The following is a 21,072-nucleotide window of genomic DNA, read 5'->3' on the forward strand; positions in this document are numbered from 1 at the left end:
ATGTGCACCAAGGTTCATCTGGCTGTTTCACAAACCCAAACCTCTCTTAGGAAACTTGTCTGGATTCACCATTTGTAGGCCTGCCCCTGATAAACTCTAGGAGACATCCTGAGTCTGGTGATCACCTGGTAGGGAAACATGAGTTCAAGCCTAAAAGTTAATGATAGTGTAGACAACTTAGGAAAACCCATCTCACCTAGCTCTGTAGACATCTACATCTGGTCTAGCTGTCTAGTCTCCTTCCAATAGGTCCAAACTCAGGAGGAATCCCTCAGCATGCTCTTCAGTTACAGCTGAATACTCAAAAATGATTGTGTCTCAACTGAGATAGTTAGAAGTTTTGATGAAGCCAGTCCCTTCAGCCTCCCCTTAGAGGCAGGGGAGAGGAGCACCCCCTTCAGAGGGTGATTTAATGCCAACATTGACATTTCTTGTTCTGTCACAAGTATCCATTGAGATTTCAGGCAACTAAATCCAATATAGTCTGTCTCATAACTTGACTTTCAGAAATGTCACTTCATTGAGGTATTTTGGGAAATATTATTCTTCTGTTTTCTCCCTCAGGTTCATTTTTCCATATTTTTTCTAATTTCTTTTTTTTTTCACTCGTCATAGACTATTAAGCATCAGATCTGGTTACTGACAGTTGTTGGAACACAGTTTCCTTCTAAGCAGCTGCTTCTCTGTTGCATCAGGCCACTTCACAATGCTGTTTATTGTCTGCTGTAATATTTTTATTTGAAATTAAATGGACTGTGAGTATCTGTTGCTCTGTGTTCTGTCCTAAAGGTGTAGAAATAAACCCCCTCTGCCTTGCCACAGTCTGCAAAGCAGACTGCACCTTGCTTTCACAACACTTTGCTCTCAAGAGGTAATGTATTTGTAAGCACCTTGGGAGTAGCTGGTATGATCATTCAGGTTTGAAATACCTGATTTATAGACAAAAGTAATCAGTTTTGAAAAAACTTTACTGAGGGACCTTAAAAATCCAATTCACCCACAAGCTTTAAATTTGATAATGGAAATTTGAAACAACTTCTTTAAAGGGTAAGTGGTGATGCAAGTCCTCTCTTTCTTCTCTTCCTCAGCTGTTACTCTGAGCTTCTTATCACGTAGAAAATATCTTCTCCAACAAGTTGTATTCTGCCAATACTAACACTGCATTGTTCTTTTTCCAAATTAGTAAACTCCCAACCCTACAAATAGTTTTTTGCCTCCATACCCCTTTGTTTTCATGTTTTGCCAAGCATTTGCCATATCAATAAAGAAAAAGCTGCTGTCACATTGCCAGTGTAACAGAATGCTTTATTTCTGGTATGGGTTGCTTTGTTCCTCTAGTACTGGTTTTAACTAAAACAATACTAATTTGCTGAGCTTCCTTCTTCTTTGGGTTAGGGTTTGGGGTTGCTGCTCTGCTTTCTCCTGCTCTCCCAGCATTTTGGGTCTCACCAAAGGTGGCAAGGCTTTCATTTCTTAAAAACCTTCAACACAGTTTCTACATAATGGGCATCTGGTGGGGGTTTCCTTGGGCTGCCAGGCTGCAGGAACTTCTTAATTGTAGGCATATTGCTCATTTTGGTTTTAAACACCTAAAAAAAAAATAAAATAATTAAAAAACAGAGCAAGAGAGGAATTCCAGCCACAAAAATGTCAGTTACCCAGCATGGGGAGATGATTACTTCAGGACTGACCTCTAGCTCCTGAATACAGCATGCTCAGTAATTAAATTACCTGCAACTGAGGAAACCCTGAGAGCACATCAGGAACTTTCTCCTCCACTGCTAAAATGGCTTCCATTAGCTGAACATCTGCCCAGCTGAATTTGTTGCCCACAAGAAAGTCTTGGCCGTGTTGTTTCAAAACCTGGAGAAGACAAGAAAACATGGGCTGCAGATGAGAGTGGGGCATATGGGCATCCTTGGCATCTAAACCTCACAGCACAGCTGCAGAGCTGAGCAGCAATTCTATCTGAAATTTCAGGGTGGACTTTTCAGCTGAAGCTGCGCCTAAATTTCATTATTGCTGGGAAAAAATGAAGTTTTGTTCATTTCATGTTCTAGTACACAGACTACAAACTTTGGTCACTAAGTAATAATGAATGATGATGGGCACTAGGAACAGAAACAAAACCACATGCCTCAGTAGACTAGTAACAGTCCTAGAATTAGAAATAGGGACAACGGAGGAAGCAACAAGCAATTTAAGGAATTCATAGAACTCCCATTTAGATGTTTCATGTGAAGTGATGTCCAATGCTGATATCAAGAAGCAAACTTAGAAATGCAGAATTGCAACAACTAACTAAAGAAAATCCCTGCCTTTGGGAACAGACTATTTTAGTGCTAAGAACTTGTGTGATGTTCAGCCTTTATTATTGTTTTGCATGAAAACTAAATCAATATTACAAAAGTGGGAAATATTGCCAGATGCATGAATCATATGGGTTGGGTTTATTGTTTTATGAATCTGTGACTGTAGTTTTACTAAAGTACTCCTCTCTACAAGATTTGTGTACAAGGGATTTTGGCGTTCCTCCAGTGAAACTTTTCCAAATGAAATTAAGTATGGCAGAGAGATGGGCTTCAAACAAATATAAGTATAGAACTGCTCCTTCAAGAAAAATAATCACAAAACTTTTAGTGAAAAGTTTTTCTGTACAGCTGAGAACATGTTGCTTCACAGATATTCAAATACCACAGTCCTGACAACACAAGCAAACAAAGAGAGGAAAATGTGTTGCTGTATTTCCCCTTTTCTGATAGCCAAAAACGCTGAGGATTGGGAACTGACCTACACTACAAACACATTCTTATTTTGCAGAAACTTTTTGGATAATTGCAAGTTTGATAGACACATACTTGCTGTCACTTACCTTTTCAAATACTGGAAAGTACCTGTTAGTTGCTCTCTCCTTAATTGACTCAAGATTTTTCTCCTTTGCATCAGGTGGAGAGAAAGGAAACATCAAAATCATTTGCATCAGATCTGATATTCCCTCCACATACATGTCAATCCTATTGGTCAGGAGAAGATGGGAGAAAAAAGCACAGAAGTTATTTCATCTGTTTTCCAATTAACTAAGTCAACTTACAGGAATTTTATATCACCAATATAGTGCCAATTTTCACAGTCATGAACGAAACCTGAATATTTTTCTAAAAGAAAAGAAGCCTGTTTCTGATAGGAGCATTTCAGAAGCAGTGGTTAAATCTTATTGTTAGCCTTTTTGATGCCTTTATATGGGATTTACAGGATTGAATTTGGCTTATATAATGTAGCTATCAAATAACAGACTGCTGTGTTAGTGATAGGAGGTGTTACATACAGGGCTCTCTCCTTCAAGTCTTTCCCATAGAGATTGTATTTCCCTGCTATGTAGCTCATGATGGCTCTGGTCTGCACCATCTTCATCCCATCGATCTCAACCAGGGGCACTTGCTGGAAGAGCAGGAATCCATCTAGGGTGGAGAGGTGAAGGAAAGCCTGTTAGTTCCTCCTGCAAGGTGTACAGGAGAGTGAGACACTGAGCACATTTCTCTTGCAGAGTAGGAGACCACTGATGTCCTGCTCCAACTGTACAACTCACAGGACAACTAACATTGTGGGGAAGATAAAACAGCCTGCATCACACTCCTGTAGCAAAGTCACCACAGCACAGCTAGGCCCTGGGCTTGACAGCATTGACAGAGCTTCACTGGCTGGTGGAAGTTGGCCCTGCCTGCACCTCTGCACTTCTGGAGCCTGCCTCATGCTGGCAGGAAAAGCCTGAACCAGCACTTCCAACCCAAGGAATAGGAGGAGAATGAAGATACCTAGTAAATCTGAACTTTAAAAAAATCCAATTCTTTTGAATGCAGATCAATTCCCTGACAGGGACATACATGGGCAGTACTGCAGCAAGACCAAGCTGCAGGAATACAGGAAAGGGTCAGGCCACTTTAAACATCCTGAAGCTACAGAGCTAAAGGAGAGCCTGTGACAGCTGTTGGTGTTTGAATAAGTTTCACACAGCCACTTCAGGACCAGAGTTTGAGTGTCCCCATAGATTTTACAGGCCTAGTCTCAGTGCCATTCTACAACAATTTAGGCCTATATAGAAACATCTTTACAGTCCCATTTTCTGCTGGTGCTGGTAGGAGCAATTGTCTGAGCTTTCAGTGAGACAGTTCTGAGAGCTAAGTACACACAGAGATTTAGCATTGCAAAGTCAGTCTATTCTAGACCAGTTTTCTGCTGGACTAATTCACTGTTTTTGGAGACACTCCTTCCTCCATCTACACACTAATGGCATCTAGAGAACAATCTGCCCTGTTTATAATCACAGCAGAACTCCAGAACAAAATAGGCAGCAGCCACTTGCATTGCTCAAAGTCAATCATTTCTTTTAATTGCTCAATTTATATCTGTTTGGTGAATCCTTCTTTCAGATAGAAAGGTTCATTTCAACAGGCACATCTGCCTGCCTTTTTCTCCAAAGCTGTTAAAATAACTTGCTGGGCTAGAATTAATATTCTTCACTCATTCTACATTATTAATTTACAGTTGAAATTCAAAGAGTAGTTATCTCTGCAGCAACAAATAGCTTGTATTTGCTTCTTGTAAACATTCAGAGAAAGATCATGTGTGTTCTTGTCTTTCCAGAACACGTCTCTGCACCTTAAGGAAGAAACATTACTTGGTACCCATCTAGGGAGCAATAGAATAGGAAAACTAATAGATCTGGAAGAATATTTTTCAGCAGAAATATGTGAAGTGAAAAATATAATTTGTCTTTCTGGCCCTTGACAAAAAGCAACGCAGCAAATATGCCTGAATACACCATTTGTTTCTTATATACAGAAAAGAGGAGTCCCTCTTAAAATCAGTAGTGGACTGCCTCTCCTCCCTCATTTTGTAGGGAGAACTGCTTCACAGCACAGAATACATATACAGAATTAAAAGGAGTTTACCAGTAATTCCAGGGATTGGGCTGTGCTCTCCAAAGGTGGTCTGTGCAGCACACATTAAAAAACAATCACCTGCTATTTGTAACCAAGCAGCAGAGCTCACTGATACCCAGGTACCACCTGGGCAATCTTTGGCTGCACAGACTGAGCAGGTTAGTGATCCCACAGGCCAAGAGGTACAGGTCTGCACAGACCAAGGGTATTTAACTCTCTTTGCCTCCAAAAGAGCTGTCTCTCTGCAAGCTGCCTGTTGGGAACAATGCCACCACTGCTGGGGCATTGCCTGGAGGATCATCAGCTGGCACAGGTAAAAGTCATGCCTGGGCCAGTCTAATGATGTGGTAGTGTCTAAACACAGGAAACTGTCAAAAATCATATTGGTAGGGAGAGAAAAAAGTTTAAGGGAGAAGTAATGTAGAGTTCCTCCTGTTGAGTCCTGCCCTGCACAACTGGCAACATTCCAGAGGCCCCTTTATCAGGATGACTAATTTATCTATCTTTCTTCAACCCATTCTATTGAACCACACCTTTTTCTTTGTGTTCTCACCATCTTAAGCTCAATATATAGACATAAAATGCTTGATCTTCCTTATAAAACTTCCCTATCCTTTTCACAACCATTTAATTCTTCTCTCTGGATATCAATAAGCTCAGATACAATCCTGGTTACAGTATCACTCTTTCTAGATAACCCACTCTTGTGAAGGATATAGAGATTTGGGCTTTCAGCACCTGTGCTCTTACATTTGGAGCTATGATTGGTTTGTGTACACTACACTGTCCTCCCACATTGTAAGAGTCCCAGCAATCTGGACCTGCAAATTTAATTCTTATCTACTTGATACCACTTCTATCTTATTTTTGTTCACTTTAGTTTTCCCTGACCGAATTTCTTTAGACACAGCTTTTTCTTTCTGAGCTCAGCCACAATGCAGGCAAGACCTCTTCCAAGCCTCCTTGTATGGCTTGGCAAGCCCAGCCTGCTCCGAGGTTTTTCTCACTCGTCTTGGGCAGCAGGTAAACTGTGGGGCACATGCACTCTCTGCTGCTCCTCACTTGTCCCAACTCCTTCTCCACTCTGGCAGGAAGGTCTTCTCTTTCCAGGGTGTCTGTAGAGGGGTTCACTGCTGGATTTCTTCTGACCAGATATCAAGAGCAGTGGCTAGGGGTTTGCACTGGTGTGCGGGAAGAACTGGTCTTGCTCCCAAGGCTGGCATGAAGCCTTTGTGGCATGCTGCTTTGACCACGCCAGGCTTTCCACAGGTCTCCCTGCTGGCTCCATGCTTTTTAACTAGGAGAAGCTTCACACCTCAGGCTCAGGAAGTTCTATTTGCCCTGGACCAAAATTGTGCCAGGTACCATGCTAACAATTCAACAGCATAGGTAAGTAAGTTGTATTAAGTAGAAGTGTTCGCGTGTTTAATGTACTAGAATAAACACAATCAACACAATAAACACAGAAGCTCTGGCTTTTAGCTTATACCAATTATTTGGCACTGGAAATAGCAGGTTTCTCAAAGCTAGTATTGCACTATTCAAGGTGTTCACCCAGAAGTTTCCACTGGTTTAAGTAAATTATTTCAAACCATAAGTTTAGCTAGGCTGGACAATTATTTTGAAGGACTAAGTCTTAGGTGTCAGGAATCTTACCTTTGATTAACTTTTCATACTGCTCTTTTGTTTCCAAATAAACTTCTTCAAACTGAAAAAGGAGTGAGAATTGTGTCAAGCTGCTGTATTTGGACATTTTTCTTCTGTTAAGTGATAGCACATAACCATGCCCAGAATTACTGAGTCAAGCAAAAGGTAATGGGCCAGATCTGCAGCTGCACTGTTTAGGTGCAGATGTCCCAAGGATCCCTCACACACCCTGGATACTTCTGCATCAGTGCACTGATTCAGAAATAACTGAAGACCAAGCTCAAACAGTGTGCAGGAATCTACAGAAACAAGAGGTTGGAGCCAGTGCCAAGGGAAACACATTGCACATCAAATATTTCTAACCCCACCCCAGCATACACACATTGCAACTGCAAACTTAATAAGACTGCTAGCACAACTAGATAACTTATGATTAATAAAGGCCCTTTAAATAAATCCCCATTTTATCCCCTTGTGATTAATTACGTCAGGAGATTGCTACTACTTCTAATAAACTCTAAATGCCACTGAGTTTGCATCCCAAGTATCAACCATGGAACAAGGTACTTACAAATGTGCAGTGCCACTGGACAAAAGAATTTAGCCACCCTCATGCAGCTTTTATTTGCCATATGCATGTTAAATTGTCCCCAACTGAGGAAAGTAGAGAACAGTAGTCTGTAACACTCTACTGGAAATGTCAACCAACCTCCACACCAGCTGCTGCCAACAGCCATCGTATGGGCTCCATCCGGCCCCTTCCATTCAAGTAGGTAAGCCTGGGCTTCCCTGACATGATCCTAAGCTCCTGGTTCCCTGAAAGATACTAAGCACAAAACAGTATCTCATAAAACTGGTGTTTTAAGCACCGTTATTTTGAGGGGAGATGCACCTTTTATTCTTGCTATACCTGCTGGAGTTTAAATTTCATTTGGTTCAAAACATAAAATGAGAGACAGGCCAGTGTCACCACACAGCCAGTGCTAGGAAAGGAAAGGTGTGTGAATCTGTAAAGCCTTCCCCAGTGCTGCCAGGGAGGTTTCTTATGACTGTAAGCAAACACAGACCTGTTTAAACAAGTGATATGAGTCCCTAGCTACAGGGGGAACACTGCTGTATGAAGACAATTATACAAAGCTACTGAAAATCCTGCCACATCCTCAGGGAAATTACTCACCTAACCTCATTGTCTATCATCATCATTGAAAAGAAGAAAAGGAAAACATGTTTTACCAGTAGGGTGAAATTTGTCTAGCTTTGTTTGCCATACGTGCATTTTGCAGCTTCATAGGCAGTCCATTTCTTTCCTCAAAGAGGGGTGAATGAATTGTTGATATTCCCTTTATTCCATTAAAGATGAGCTTCCTTGGCCATCTTCCTGTAGCCAGCTGCATTGCTACAGCCCATTTCCTTGCTATGTATGGAGGTGTCCCTCAAAGTCAGATGTGGAACTGAGCTGCATTGGCTCCCTGTGGCCTGAGAAGTATCCCCTGGGCACGGGGGCCCTGTGTTTCCAGGGGCACTGGCACATGGAGGCTGTCACTGCTGTGCTGTACCTGCACCTCTCCCAGAGCACGGCAGAGACGGCGCGTTCGTACCGCGCTGCTGCATACCCGGGGCAAGCAGCTGGATGGCAGTGCTCAGATGTCAGCATGAGCACCTCCACAGCCAGGCCTTCATTGCTCTGTGCCTCGTGCCCTAATTACTGAAAGAACACAAATAGCATTCCCCTTCAAAGATGTTTGTATCATACATTGATTATCAGAAGGAACAAAACCCTTTAAAACAGATCTTCTAATCATATCCTAACGGCTCAGAGTGCCTTACTTAATAAAATTTCCAGATTACTCCAGTTTTCCCCAGAGTTAAAGCCAAAGCTGCAGCATTACATCTGTGACACCTTGCATCCACTTGACATTTCCTATTTGAATCAGGCTTAGTACACTCCAGTGGTATGTTTTCTTCAAGCCACAGCGCTTTGTAGATGTACTTAAAACAAAGTACATTTGGAACATATTTTGCCCAAACTTCACCTAAATAAAAAACAAGATTGAGAGTTCCCCCTTGAGCAATTCCAGTAAGAACCAAGTCATGCTACTAAAATAAATTGGGATATTTGGGGTAGTTTAATAAACATAATCCAAATACACATGATGGAAAAAAAAGTATGTTCAGTTTTAAAGTGCGAATAGCTGTTCCTAATTACAATGTCTGGCTCTAGGGACAGTGTTTTATTAGTTTCTGCATCTTGTGTGATGCAGAAACTACTTTTCACTGTAGGGCAGCTTATCAATATAGTTCACAACAACTAGCTAGTGCTTCTTTCATTATCACACTTTTCAGCTTCGTTGCATCTCTATCATGTCAACACACATTGGCCCAACTTGTAACGCACAGAAACTTACAGTAAATAAGACCTTTCTTTTAACTAAAAAAGCCAATGACTGAAATAACAAGTATATGAACCTCAATCCTCTTGGAAACATTATCTTTTGTTTGCAGAAGAAGAGTAGGAGTAAGAAGCCTCAGGCATCATTTTACCATTTCACATGAACAAGAGATTTTATGTGGCATTAAATTATGTGAGAAGAACAATGACAAACATAGAATTAAATTTTGCCATAAGATTTTTTTTTTTAACTAAAAAAACTCTGTCAGCTCTGAGTGGATTTTACCTACCTTAAGCTTCCAACACAGAAAAAAAAAATAAACAATAAAAACAAACAAACTAACTAAAAAACAAAACCAAACAAAAAAATCCTCTTGAGTTTTGGTTAAAAGTCACCTTAATCTTTAGATCTGCTGAATGCATCGCTATCTCCTGACTATACAGGAGCTGACACCTGTAGCTCACATACAGGCAGCTACTTTCAGTTCGTGGGTCTGGACCTGAGTCCTGTCTGGTGGGCTCAGTTTAGCTGCTTATTCCCCTGTGAGTACTGACACCTGAGATTCCCAAAGATCAGAAGATACAACCCTCGACTAACTAGAGACTTGGCAACTTCTACGTTAAAAAAGCAAACCTATTCATCCAGACTCTCAACACTTTTTTTCATTTATTTGGGGAAAGATACAGCCTACAAAGCCAAGGCCTCAGGATTTCACTCAGACCTTCACTATTTTTCTAGTTTTACTAAGAGACTTTCAGGATGTACTGTTTAAAAAAGTTGATCAATTTTTGATAGAATATGTTGATACTTTATTAGTAGCCAAGTAATCTTGTACAGCTGTCGCCCATTCCTCATTGTTTGCCTTAATTAAAAATGGTCATTGGGCCTTTCTATATAAGTTACAATTTGTGTAAGGGAAGTACAGAATATGTGTGCAACATTCAGCAAGTTGAGTAGCTATTATCTGAAAATCATATTAAAACAATTCAAAACATTCCAAGACCAGGTATTAAAACTAACACTTTTCAGAAGTTGTAGGATTCTGCCAGTGCCAGACAGCTCTTCCAAGGAAATAGGAAAACCCCTGATACTGATAACCTAAGGTGATGAAGGACCCACTCACTGGGCAACACACAAGGCTGTGTGTTGAAGATTTTGAAGCTGGCTGCAGTTGTCCTGGGACTGCCACACTGTGGTAAATCATTCACCTTGTTTGCACAAGAAGGGCAAGAAACAGCCTCTGGGATAATAACTGACATGCCAAATCCCACTACACTACTCCTTCCACCTGGGAAAGCAATGACATCACAGCTGTGCAGTAACCCGCCATAAACCCTAAAAGGCTCAAGCAGATGTACCAGATGTGCTGTTTCTAAATACCAATCTGGAATTGTTATTTGTGGGTGGTCACATTATTATTAACCTGGAATGCAGGTTATTGACTAACTACCGAGAATGAAGCAGCAGAAACTCCACCACTCAGTCCAAAGCTGAGCACACAAGCAGCTGAATTAATTGCATTAACAAAGATCTATAAGCTGCTCTGAGTCTGTAAATATTTATGCTGATTCTCAGTATGCATTTGGAGTGTGCTGTGCCAGTGGGCAGCTATGGAAGCTGTGTGGATTTATGACTTCTTGTGGAAGAAATTATCAAATGCTCCATGAATGACTGAACTGTTAAAGTTCTACAGTTGTCACAGAAATGCATTATCATTCATCAGCCTGACCATATGGCAGGAGGACAAAAAAAGAGATAGGAAATGGTCTAACATATATTGTATAACAACAGTACAAACCACCAGGCTTACAAGTAGTCCATGATATGAACTGGTGTTTCTTGCTCCTGAAAAGCTATGTCTGACCTCTCCTGCTGAAGAAAATTGACTCTTGCAAAAGGTACAAATGGCCACATGTCCAGGGACTGTTGAGAACAGGCATGGAAACCCTTCTAATTTTAATTAAGTAGTATCTGATCCCTATAGCCAAAACACTACTCAGGACATATGGGGACTACTGCACTAACCCAGACACTGCTGAAGAATTGGTTCATGTCATGAATTTATGCTGCAGTACAATAAATAATTGCATCTTGCATACACTGCCCTGACATCTAGCAAAAGCCTCAACACAAAATTTGACTACATACAATTTTTTTAGTTGTTTTTGTCTAAAATCCATATTTCTATCCCATTTCCTACTGCTTTGTAAGCCTCAGTAACATGCCTGTCCAGAATTTCTGTAAGCATACATCTCAAGGATGCAAGACCAGTTTAAGAGATCATCATCTTCCAAAACCAGGAGCACTCAGCAGGAAGTGCTGTTTAGCCCTGGAGCTGAGATTAGAGTCCAGCATATCCCACGGACCAGCTCTCCTGCTCAAACCCAGAAGAAATAACACAGTGCTCGAGACTTGCACTTTGTCCTCTCAGTTGTTTCATGGCTGCCTTTGTCAGCTCTAGACTGCACCACAGAATTAATTTCCTGATTAAAACACACCTTTCTCTGGCATTTTCTCTCCTGCAGCTTCCACTGGTGAATAACTCTCAAGCAATTTTTAGTCTACCTGGCACACAGACCAACTAAGGAAAGCAGAGAATTTACATTAGACCAGCAGATGCCCTAAAAAACTTAGTTGTGTCACATTAAAATAGTCATGCAAACACTTTAAAAAGGAATTTTTAAGTTCTTACCTTCTGACCTTAACTCAGACTCCACCCAGCACAGGCAGGTTCCCCAGGGTTGTTTAAACTCTGCAGCTTGGGGGAGTTTCCAGCCATACCCAATAAGAGAAAAAAGCCTTCCAATGCTCTTAAACTGACACTATCCTGTTTAAAGAGGTATGGGTCTGAAAACTGACACCCAAGCAGAGACAGTCTTTGTTTGCTGATTTGACTACACCATGATACCAACCTCACAGTTTCTAAGGTAGCCATCTATTCTAACTGTTCTCTTGGAATTTTGGGGGCATTTTACCCAAATACAAGAGCAAGACATTTGAAAACACTGAGAAAATTATAGATGTTTCCTGGGTCATATTTAAGGTAATAGTAATAATTTAAAGAAAAAACACTAAAGTTTCTAGGCTTATTTAATTATTTGGCAGGTCTTTATTTTTGCTGCTGTATGGCATAGAGAAGTTACTCAAAGTATGGAATAATAGGGCTCAATTACTTTGAAATACAGTATCAAGCTTACTTGATATAGAAAATGGACGAGCAGTTTATGTCACAACCCACCCTATGTCTCAAGGCAATAGCACTAATTTTTGAAATTGAATGTACATGGCTAACACTCAAAGATTAAATAAATGATAATTTTCTTACCCATGAGAAGTAATTGTTTCAGCTTTTCTATCTGTATTTCAGCTAAAAATCCCAAAACTGAAAGTGGATGTGAACAGACACAAGGATAGCACAGCAAATGGGAAATGGGATTTGGGTGCCAAGACAAGGTTCTTTCCTCTAGCACAGACCCACATGTGATGTTGGGCATTGCTTTACACCCCTGCAGCAAACATCAGTACAATTAATCTGATGATCTGTTCATAGAACCCACACTGTTATCAAAATTGTATTTGTCTGTCTAAAGCCATGGCTCTACTAACACAGCACCTCACTATGGGGAATCTCAGGACAAAAGTCTCCGGGTAACATTTTCCTCTCAGGTGGAGTTTTGTAATGGTTTTTCTGCCTGGTAATTGCTCACAGTTTCTTCAGAGGATGCACTTCCCTTAGAGGCTTCCTGCAAATTTGTAATTTATGTGCTTCAGAGGTTGATGCTGTCAGCAAAACCCAACTGTATAGTGGTTCTTTACACTTTGCCTACTTCTAACTCTCTCATAAGTTCATAGTATACTGAGTAAAGCATGACATTAAATGCATGTGTCTGTATTTTGTCTATGTCAAACCCAGTTACTAGCAGGCTACCCTAGAGAAAAATCCTAAATATGGATCAGAAGTCCAGCAGAGGCCCAGAACAATCCCCAGCTGGCAGAATAGGTACCCTGTTTTGGACTACCTGAACATTATGTAAATGCATGCTCCACCACGCACGGGCACGGTGATCCCCGTGCAATACAGATGTGGCTCCAGTAGGAATGCAGCACACAGAGAAATAGCTGAGTAGGAAAGGAGCATTTGTTCATACCTATCCAGTACTGAATCAAGATTAATCTAGTCCTGTTTTTGAGGTGTTTAATGTCAGCATGCACCTGAGTGTGTGGAACAGACACCACAGAAGAGCATGCATGTGACTGTAGTCTCTGTCCTCTCTGCAGTCGCAAAAGCTGCCAAGGACAGCAGTAGGCTTGGTGGCAAAGAGTGGGAGGGAGAGGTCCCTAATTTAAGGGTCAGGGATGACTGAGTGGTCAAGCAAAGCATTCTGATACTTTTTGGATTTGCTGACTATGGCCACATCTAGATTTGTCTGTTGTTCCCCTTGTACCCATTCTTGTTTGGCAGAAAGACTTTCTCCCTTGCTCTCTTTTTATTTTGCTTCCAGCACAGCCTTTCATAATGTAATTACAAAGCTCCTTTGGAACCTGAAGATAATCATATCAAAGAGGTTGCTGTTATCTATAACATGAATGGGTGTTCTGTAAACCTCTAGAGCAGAAAAGAAAATAAGTTTCTTCTACACATGACACACCCATGAGTATTCAAGAAGTGGGCATGGGGCCCAGGTGCTGCTGAAGGGATCTGGGCTTGGGCAAAGGCAGATTTTAACTAGTGAGCATTCCATGCCCTGGCATGTCACCTTCCCACTGTGCTCTGCAGACACACTTCCTTGTGCTGCAGATGAGGTAGGTTCAAAGTCTTCTCAAAATGTACCTCCCTGCAATCCTCACGAAACACCAAGCAGCTGCCTGGGGAATGATGCCTGAGTGCAGCATCCTCTCAGAGCTGAGCACAGGGTACAACACTAAATGCCACCAAAGAATTAAACATAGAAGTGTAGGAGGATTCTCCTCATGCTGCTCATTGCACTCCTAAACATGCAAGCTCCTAAACTGCTGACACACAACACCACTGTGATAAAGATACTTTGAGTCCACATGAATAGTTTGAACAAATCATGAATCACTCAAGCCTTGCTGCAAACCTTCAGTGACTGCTCTGGTTCTGTGCAGGAAGCTTTACTGACTGCCCAAACCAAGGTTAACCAAGCCTGCAGTAACCCTCACACATATTTCCCTGAGCTCTTTGACTCTCAGCTGGACCACTGGCATGGGAAAGTCTGAAAACAATAACCCTAATTCTGATTTACACCCACTGTAAATTTACACCTACTCTAGTGCTGTGAGGAGAGTTTAAATGGAGATCTGGTTTTTAGTACATTGTTATTTGGATGGTTTAGTCTTTATTGATCTGTCTCAACATGGTCAAAGGGCTGCTTTATCAAGGTGTGAGATAGGCAAGATCAAGGTTTCAAAGATAACTGAAACAGACCTTTAGTATATTTTACAAATGGAATTGTAAAATATTTAACTTAAATAGCTCATGTATTGTAATTGCATCATATTTTGGTAGAAACTTGTGTTTCTACCAAAATTAGTGAAATTAGTGTATGTTTCCTCTATGTGGTATCTGTTGTGTTCTGGGGGTCTAGGGGTGTGGGGGTCTTTCTAAGACTCTCACTTTATGTGCATTATTACAACTAAAACTACTAATAACCTAAACTAAGGTTTAAAGAATATTTTTATTTTCTACTACTAAGAATAGGGTGGGAAAACCTTTAATCAAGCCAACAAAAGCCTGTGAAATCAGCTTCATCAGATGGTGGCTCAGGGCTGATGATGAGGGAGGAGGCAATTTCCTAAGAGCAGATGGTCCAACTGCTGAGAGAGAAAAGCAGGTACGAGTCAGATGGTACAAGCCTACAGCACAAGGTTTAAAACCACACAGTGATCAATACTGGGATAACCTGCCTTTCACAGTTTAATCTTTTTGCACTGGAGTGCTGCTTAGCCCCTGAATGTTCAGTATCTTTCAAGATTTCACTGTGTTCATTATATCCTTCACATTACTTTCATCCATTTAAATTCCTGGCATCAATGACATCCTCTAACAATGAGATCCACTGTCTTAGTGTGAAAATGTTGCTTTTATTTGCTTGTATTTTGCTGCTTTTATTTAATTGTGTTCCTCCACTTCTATCATAAGATAGGAGAGATGAAAGCCCTTCTCTGTCTCTCATACTGAAATCACATGCATAAAAAATAATGTATCTAATAATTTTTGTAACTATTTGATTTGTAATTCACTTCTCACATGCATTTCCCAGCTCTGCTTTTTTCCTTCTGTATTCTTTGTATTTTACTCTGTTGGTTGTATTTTCTGATTCTCTCTTATTACATCTGCATTATGTAAGAGTGCAAGAAACTGCCAAACATTCTGTCTTCCTCAAAACTGAAAATGTATATGTGTGCATAACTCTTTGATTTAATTTCCTGCAGAAAAGGAAACTTGGAGAGAATGGAGGGCACTTTCTCTTCTACCATCAGGACAGCTTCTACCAGTTGCTGGATTTCTGTCCAGATAAGTTTGACAGATATGAAAAATTGTAACCATCTTGATTCAAGAGGAAAAATGTTTACAGGAATTAAAAACCTAATGAATTTTCTGAGTTTTGCTCCAGAACAGAGGCAATGCAGTTATTAACAATCTAAACCTTCATTTCAGGTTTATTTTTGCATCCTTAGTCAGTTCTGTAGGTTGCACATGTACAACAGTTGTTACATTTCCATAAAAACTACAAATGAAAAAAATATCAGAAGAAATTGGCAGTATAGTACAAGACACATAAAAAGTGAAGGGAAAGATAAGTGCATTGAGTCAGATGCTTCAAACCTTCATGTGCTTTTGTTCTCTTGTTCTCAAAGGGAAGTTCTCAATGCAAGTTTGATAATGGAACAGGAATCTGGTTCATCTTGCCCAGCTAGTTAGCAGCACTATGGACTGCTCTCAGTGCCCAGTTCACAAAGGAACAGCTCCCTTACACAGAGGCCTCTCTTCATCAGCCTGCAGGGTGAGAGGTTAAACTGAATGGATGTACACAGAGACCTGCACGGTCCTTACCACAGCACCAATACTGAAAGATGGCTTGGGTGTGCCTAAGAACCATGCTGAAACTGCCTGTGGTCTTTATACACAAGGTAATGAAGTTGTAATAATAAAACACAGGACGTACACTCATGTTAGAAAAGTGTTGATGGGGATATGTTTCATTGCTGAAAGTGGAGATTCCTAATCTTCTATATTGGAACGAGCAGAAAAGACACAAACATCTTTGGGGCCCAAACCTATACAGCTCAGTTGTCAGTTTTGAAGAGGCATTCCTCTTTCTTCAAGGAGAGACAAGACACTGCCCAACTAGTGAAGTCTTACATGGTAAGGGTAAAAATGACCCCCAGAACCTGCAGATACATGTTCTCCAGCCTCATCCCTACACTGCCTTCATTTTAGCACCTGTTACTATTAGCAAAAAAGCACCATGGCACTAGAAAAATAGTGTGCCTGTCTAATTAAGACACAAACACTCCTGTCATAGCTGTGTTTTGCTCTGTGGGCATACTCTGGGAGAATGCAGAACACGATGCTCTGAAAAGTATCAAAGTTATACTGCTTATTTCAAAGATGTCTCTGTGCAACCCATTCTGAAACTTCTCAGAACTAACTGTTCAATCAGATTTTCAAAGGAATCCAGAAGAGTTGTCTCCCAGATCACCCCTTGACTAATGTTCTGCAGCAAAACTGTCTGCTGAATAATAGCAAGAGTTAAATAAGATAACTACATCCTTGAGAAAGCAAGTGAAGGATATTCTCTGCTTGAACTAATGTGTATCCACGTAGGCTGGGAGGGCTGGAGTCATATGTACTAAGCTCTGGCATCTGAGTCAAACATACAATGATGCTATCTCCACTATACACCAAGGTCACATAAGCATTTTCAGATGTCAGTGGCACACTGGGAGCTGGCATATGGCTGATTATTCACTGTATTCTTCAGCTGCTCCCCCTCTGAGTTCCTGCTTCTCATATCAGAGGGAATTTAGGCAAACTGCATTTAACTAGACTAAATGCCTCTGGTTTATTAATTCAGATCACTGAGTTTCAACTTTCCGACTTACTATTGCTTTATCTACTATGAAATGTGCTCATTTTTCTTTTACCTCTTTGATAAAAATGTGAAAATAGTGAAGTGCCAAGGAGCTGGTTTCTCTCTTCACCTACCTAATATGTAGTTGCAGAGGGGTCAGGACCAGGCTCTTCTCAGAGGACCATAGTTCAAGTAGAACAGGCAACAGGCACAGGCTGCAGCACGAGAAATTCCAACAGACATCTGCACTGAAACAGAGCCCGGAAGGAGCTGCTGGAAACGTGTGTATACATCCTTCTCTCTGCCCTGCACTCCAGGGCGGCTTGCAGACATGCTTCCACTTAGGCACTCAGAGGTTAACCATGCCTTACACATAAATTGCATTCTGATAATATTATTTGTTGCCACGGACTCCAAAAGTGTCACATCTTAAAACCGAGCATCTGGTGTTTATAGGTTGCTGCAGCAGGGTCTGTCCCCCAGGCGGGTGTACTTTTGGGGCTCTGTGGCTGAGGATGGCTCCGGGCTGCACCGCCTCGCTCCAGCCAGACCCCACCGAGGGCCCCTGCGGAAAGCGCAGGGCCCCACCTGGGGGCAGGAAAAGTAATGGCAGGCTAATTCCACGCCCAGAGCTCCCGAGTTGTTTAAAGGGAACCCGGGGATACGCCGAGGAGTTTTTTACAACTCAAATTTTTCCCCAGCAGCAAATAAAAAAGCCTTTCCTAGGAGCAAGGCTGGGTTCCGAGTGCAGCCTCCTGAGAACTCCTCTGCACCAATAGTGTCCAGGCGTCCTGGACCCACGTCCTGCACGCTCTGGAACGCGAACTCTGCTCTTTTGGACCTCAAAGGCGTGGCCAGCACCAGCAGGGCCCGGTGATCCCCGCGACCCGCTTGGGAACCCGCAGAGGGACCAGCCTTTTAAACCAGGCACGGCTGTGCGGGGCATCGGCTCCAGCGGCGGCTCCGTGAGGGGAGGCCGGGGCTGCCCCTGCCGGCCACAGCCGGTTCCAGCCGGATCCAGCCGGCCACAGGCGGTTCCAGCCGGACACAGCCGGCCACAGGCGGTTCCCGCCGAACACAGCCAGGCACAGCCGGACACAGCCGGACACAGCCGGCCACAGGCGGTTCCAGCCGGCCACAAGCAGTTCCAGCCGGCCACAGGCCGTTCCCGCCGAACACAGCCAGGCACAGCCGCTTTCAGCCGGATGCAGCCGGTTCCAGCCGGCCACAAGCGGTTCCCGCCAGACACAGCCGCCCCCCGCTCAGGGCCCGGCTGAGCCACGGCCGGGGCGGGAGTGGGGAATGAGTTTAACAAGCGGCCAAACACTGCACGGCAGAGTGCCATGGGAAAACAGTGGAGAAAGTGCCTTGCGAACACACGAACAGGAGGGGAGAAGGCAGAGGAGTCTGGAACAAAGTAGGGAGGTTGAGTCTGGGAAGAAAAGGAGTGGGAGGAAGGTGTTCAAGTTTTTGTTTTTCTTTCTCACCAACTATATTAATTGGTAATAAAGAAATTTTCCCCAAGTCTGTTTTGCTTATGGTGGCAATTGGTAAGTGATAGTAAACATAAGAATATCTGCCAAGTGCCTGCTAGAAGCAGTGTTAAGAATCCTCCGGTCAGTTGACCTGGCTAGTTTTCCCTGGATCTGGCATCTTGCCTTTTTTTTTTTTTCTGTGTTGCTATAGTCAGGTGAGAAGAAGTGCCATAAGAACCATGCAGGAGACTTGAAAAATTCCTATGAATAGGTGATGCTTCTGTTGCACGTTCAGATGTGCTTAAACAAATAGCAGAATTCCACTGGAATTAACTGCAATCTACCAAAACATCAAGTACAAGTAAAGATCACATACAGTCATCAGAAACCTTAACTTGTACTAAAGCAAATATCCTGTACTCACTAGTTGATCAGTGAGAATTATCCCAGTGTTTTCAATGGAAATGAACTTGTCATTCCATTGGCAGACTGCTTTAAACCAAAAATGGTTGTATAGGATCACAACCCTTACCTCCACCAAACATAATTTATTTGGCTGTCAGAATGATGCCCAGACTGATTTGTTCATTAATAGGTGTTACCAGAGCAAGAGTTGAAGAAAACCCCTCATCCTTCTTGGAGAACACATCAAAACTGCCTAACACCTAAGTGATTTGTAAAAGGTAAGAGTGAAACAAATTTTGAGGTTACTGTGTGTTAAGTAATATTTAGCCAGGAATTATTGGGCTGGCAACATTGAGAGACATAGGAGAAACAGCTACAAACATCTGTACTTTTTACTTGTTTGCCACTGTCTTGAAGGTTGGTAGTAGAACTGAAGAGCTCTTATGTGTTGTAAAAGCATTACTGAAGTCAGCTAACACCGTAAATAATTACTGCTAGAGTGCTTACCGGGGCTCAAGGTTGCTCAGTGAAAAAAGATATTCTGTAAAAGGTTTAGATTTAAGCTGATTTCATCCCTTGTTTACCCAGAATATGGAAGATCACACTAATAGTTTGTAAACCTGCTGCTCTTTACAGGTTAGAAAGTAAATTGACAAACGTGCGTGGGAATATAAAAATAAGAATGTTATCAGAGTTAACCCACAGCACTGGGTAACCTTGCATAAGCAAACATGGCAGTAGATTTTGTATGAAGTCCTCACAATGTATAAACACCTTTAAGTATTTTTCATTTCAAAACAAACCAAGAAGATAAGTTAAAAAAATAATGAAACAAAACTGGAAGTTCTTATCAACAATTTACTGAAATATCAGGAAATGAACCATCACCTGGGCCAGACCTGGAGCCTTACAGGGTATGTCTACATTAGTGGTCTGGAACAGGAGAATGTTTTAAAAATTAATTTCTTAACTGTGCTTTGGCTCCCATCATAGTGTGGTCTTGGAGTGTACAAACTGGATTCTTTCTGGATGAAATTAAACTGAAAAATGTGCTTCAAGAGTGCACCAAATGCTGTTTAAGTGTCACTCAATCCACACAACCACCCCTCAGTTATGCTGAAGTTAGCCCTGTTCCAAACAGATGCAGTCTTGATGACAAGGCTTCAGTGCCAGCTGTTCTTCTGCTCACAGTCATTGCTGCTGTACCACTCTATTTACTAATAGGAATAACCATCAGCTGTTAGGCTTATCTCCAACAAGTACTGGCAGAGGCACCTCCTACATCTGCTGCATCTTTGATTGTGGAACTCTTGAACAGCATTACACAAAAACTTTCCTCATTTTGTGGAGAAAAAGTTCACTTAGCAAAGGAATTGTGATCAACAACTACAGTGTTTTCCAAACTTTTCCAATGAACTAATCTGAGATTAAACCAAGGACTGAACTGTAATTGCAACTGACACTACATTAGCTGATAAATTACTGTAGGTCAATACAAACTTTGTATACCTGGCAATGAGGGGAAGGTGTTTGTAGCACTGAAAACTTCGATCTTGCTGAAGCTGAGGAGTCTGATGAGCTCTGAAGTGGGGAATTGTTCATCAGATATCAGATGAGTGTCCAGCAGCATATTATTTCTCAACCCACAGCTAACAAGGGAAAAAACCAGGGCAATCAGAGATTGAGTACAAGTCTTTTCTTGTAAGCTATGCCATTAATGTAGAACCAGAAATAACAAATATGAAACACCACGGTAACATCCTGCAGAGCAGCTTTTCATAAACTAAGTGCCATTTTTTAAAGTGATTGAAACAATTTTATATTCCTTTGTCTAGCTGTCTGTGGAAAACACAGAATTTTTAAAAAAGAGGAAAAGAAACATTTTGAGTTTGGTTGGTACGAAATAGGAGCTATATCAGCTTTGTGTGATGGTTTACTACCTCCACTTCACATCTCCATTCTCTTGTTTATAAACACAAACAAAATATATCTTTCCATGAGGCATGTGAGTAAACAACGACCCTCCTCATATCAAATAAAAATAATTTATCCACCAAGAATAGTAAAAATTATGTTTGCAAGCCCCAGCTTTCATTCACAAAACAACAGGACAATG

The 21,072-nt window shown here is 41.6% G+C and overlaps 1 protein-coding gene across 1 annotated transcript; it reads right to left on the reverse strand.

Annotated features, from left to right (window-relative positions):
* Window positions 1-1,288: 1,288 nt before the first annotated feature.
* LOC131081149 (glutathione S-transferase-like) lies at window positions 1,289-11,697 on the reverse strand. Its single transcript, XM_058020043.1, has 7 exons — window positions 11,670-11,697; window positions 7,297-7,413; window positions 6,597-6,648; window positions 3,326-3,458; window positions 2,873-3,014; window positions 1,732-1,863; window positions 1,289-1,589 (listed from the first exon to the last, which is right to left on the reverse strand). Exons 2-7 carry the CDS (start codon window positions 7,381-7,383, stop codon window positions 1,467-1,469), a joined length of 669 nt encoding a protein of 222 aa, XP_057876026.1. The 5' UTR covers window positions 7,384-7,413; window positions 11,670-11,697; the 3' UTR covers window positions 1,289-1,466.
* Between the last annotated feature and the right edge of the window lie 9,375 nt (window positions 11,698-21,072).

Source organism: Melospiza georgiana, chromosome 3 (genome assembly GCF_028018845.1).
Source record: "Melospiza georgiana isolate bMelGeo1 chromosome 3, bMelGeo1.pri, whole genome shotgun sequence".
NCBI classification, from domain to species: domain Eukaryota; kingdom Metazoa; phylum Chordata; class Aves; order Passeriformes; family Passerellidae; genus Melospiza; species Melospiza georgiana.

Coding starts and splice junctions, on each gene's coding strand:
- LOC131081149 (XM_058020043.1), bottom strand. CDS start 7,383: ATGTCAGGGAAGCCCAGGCTTACCTACTTGAATGGAAGGGGCCGGATG. Junction 3,459..6,596: donor GTATGAAAAGTTAATCAAAG/GTAAGATTCCTG, acceptor TCTCCACCCTAG/ATGGATTCCTGCTCTTCCAG. Junction 1,864..2,872: donor ACTTTCCAGTATTTGAAAAG/GTAAGTGACAGC, acceptor TGTCTTCTCCAG/GTTTTGAAACAACACGGCCA.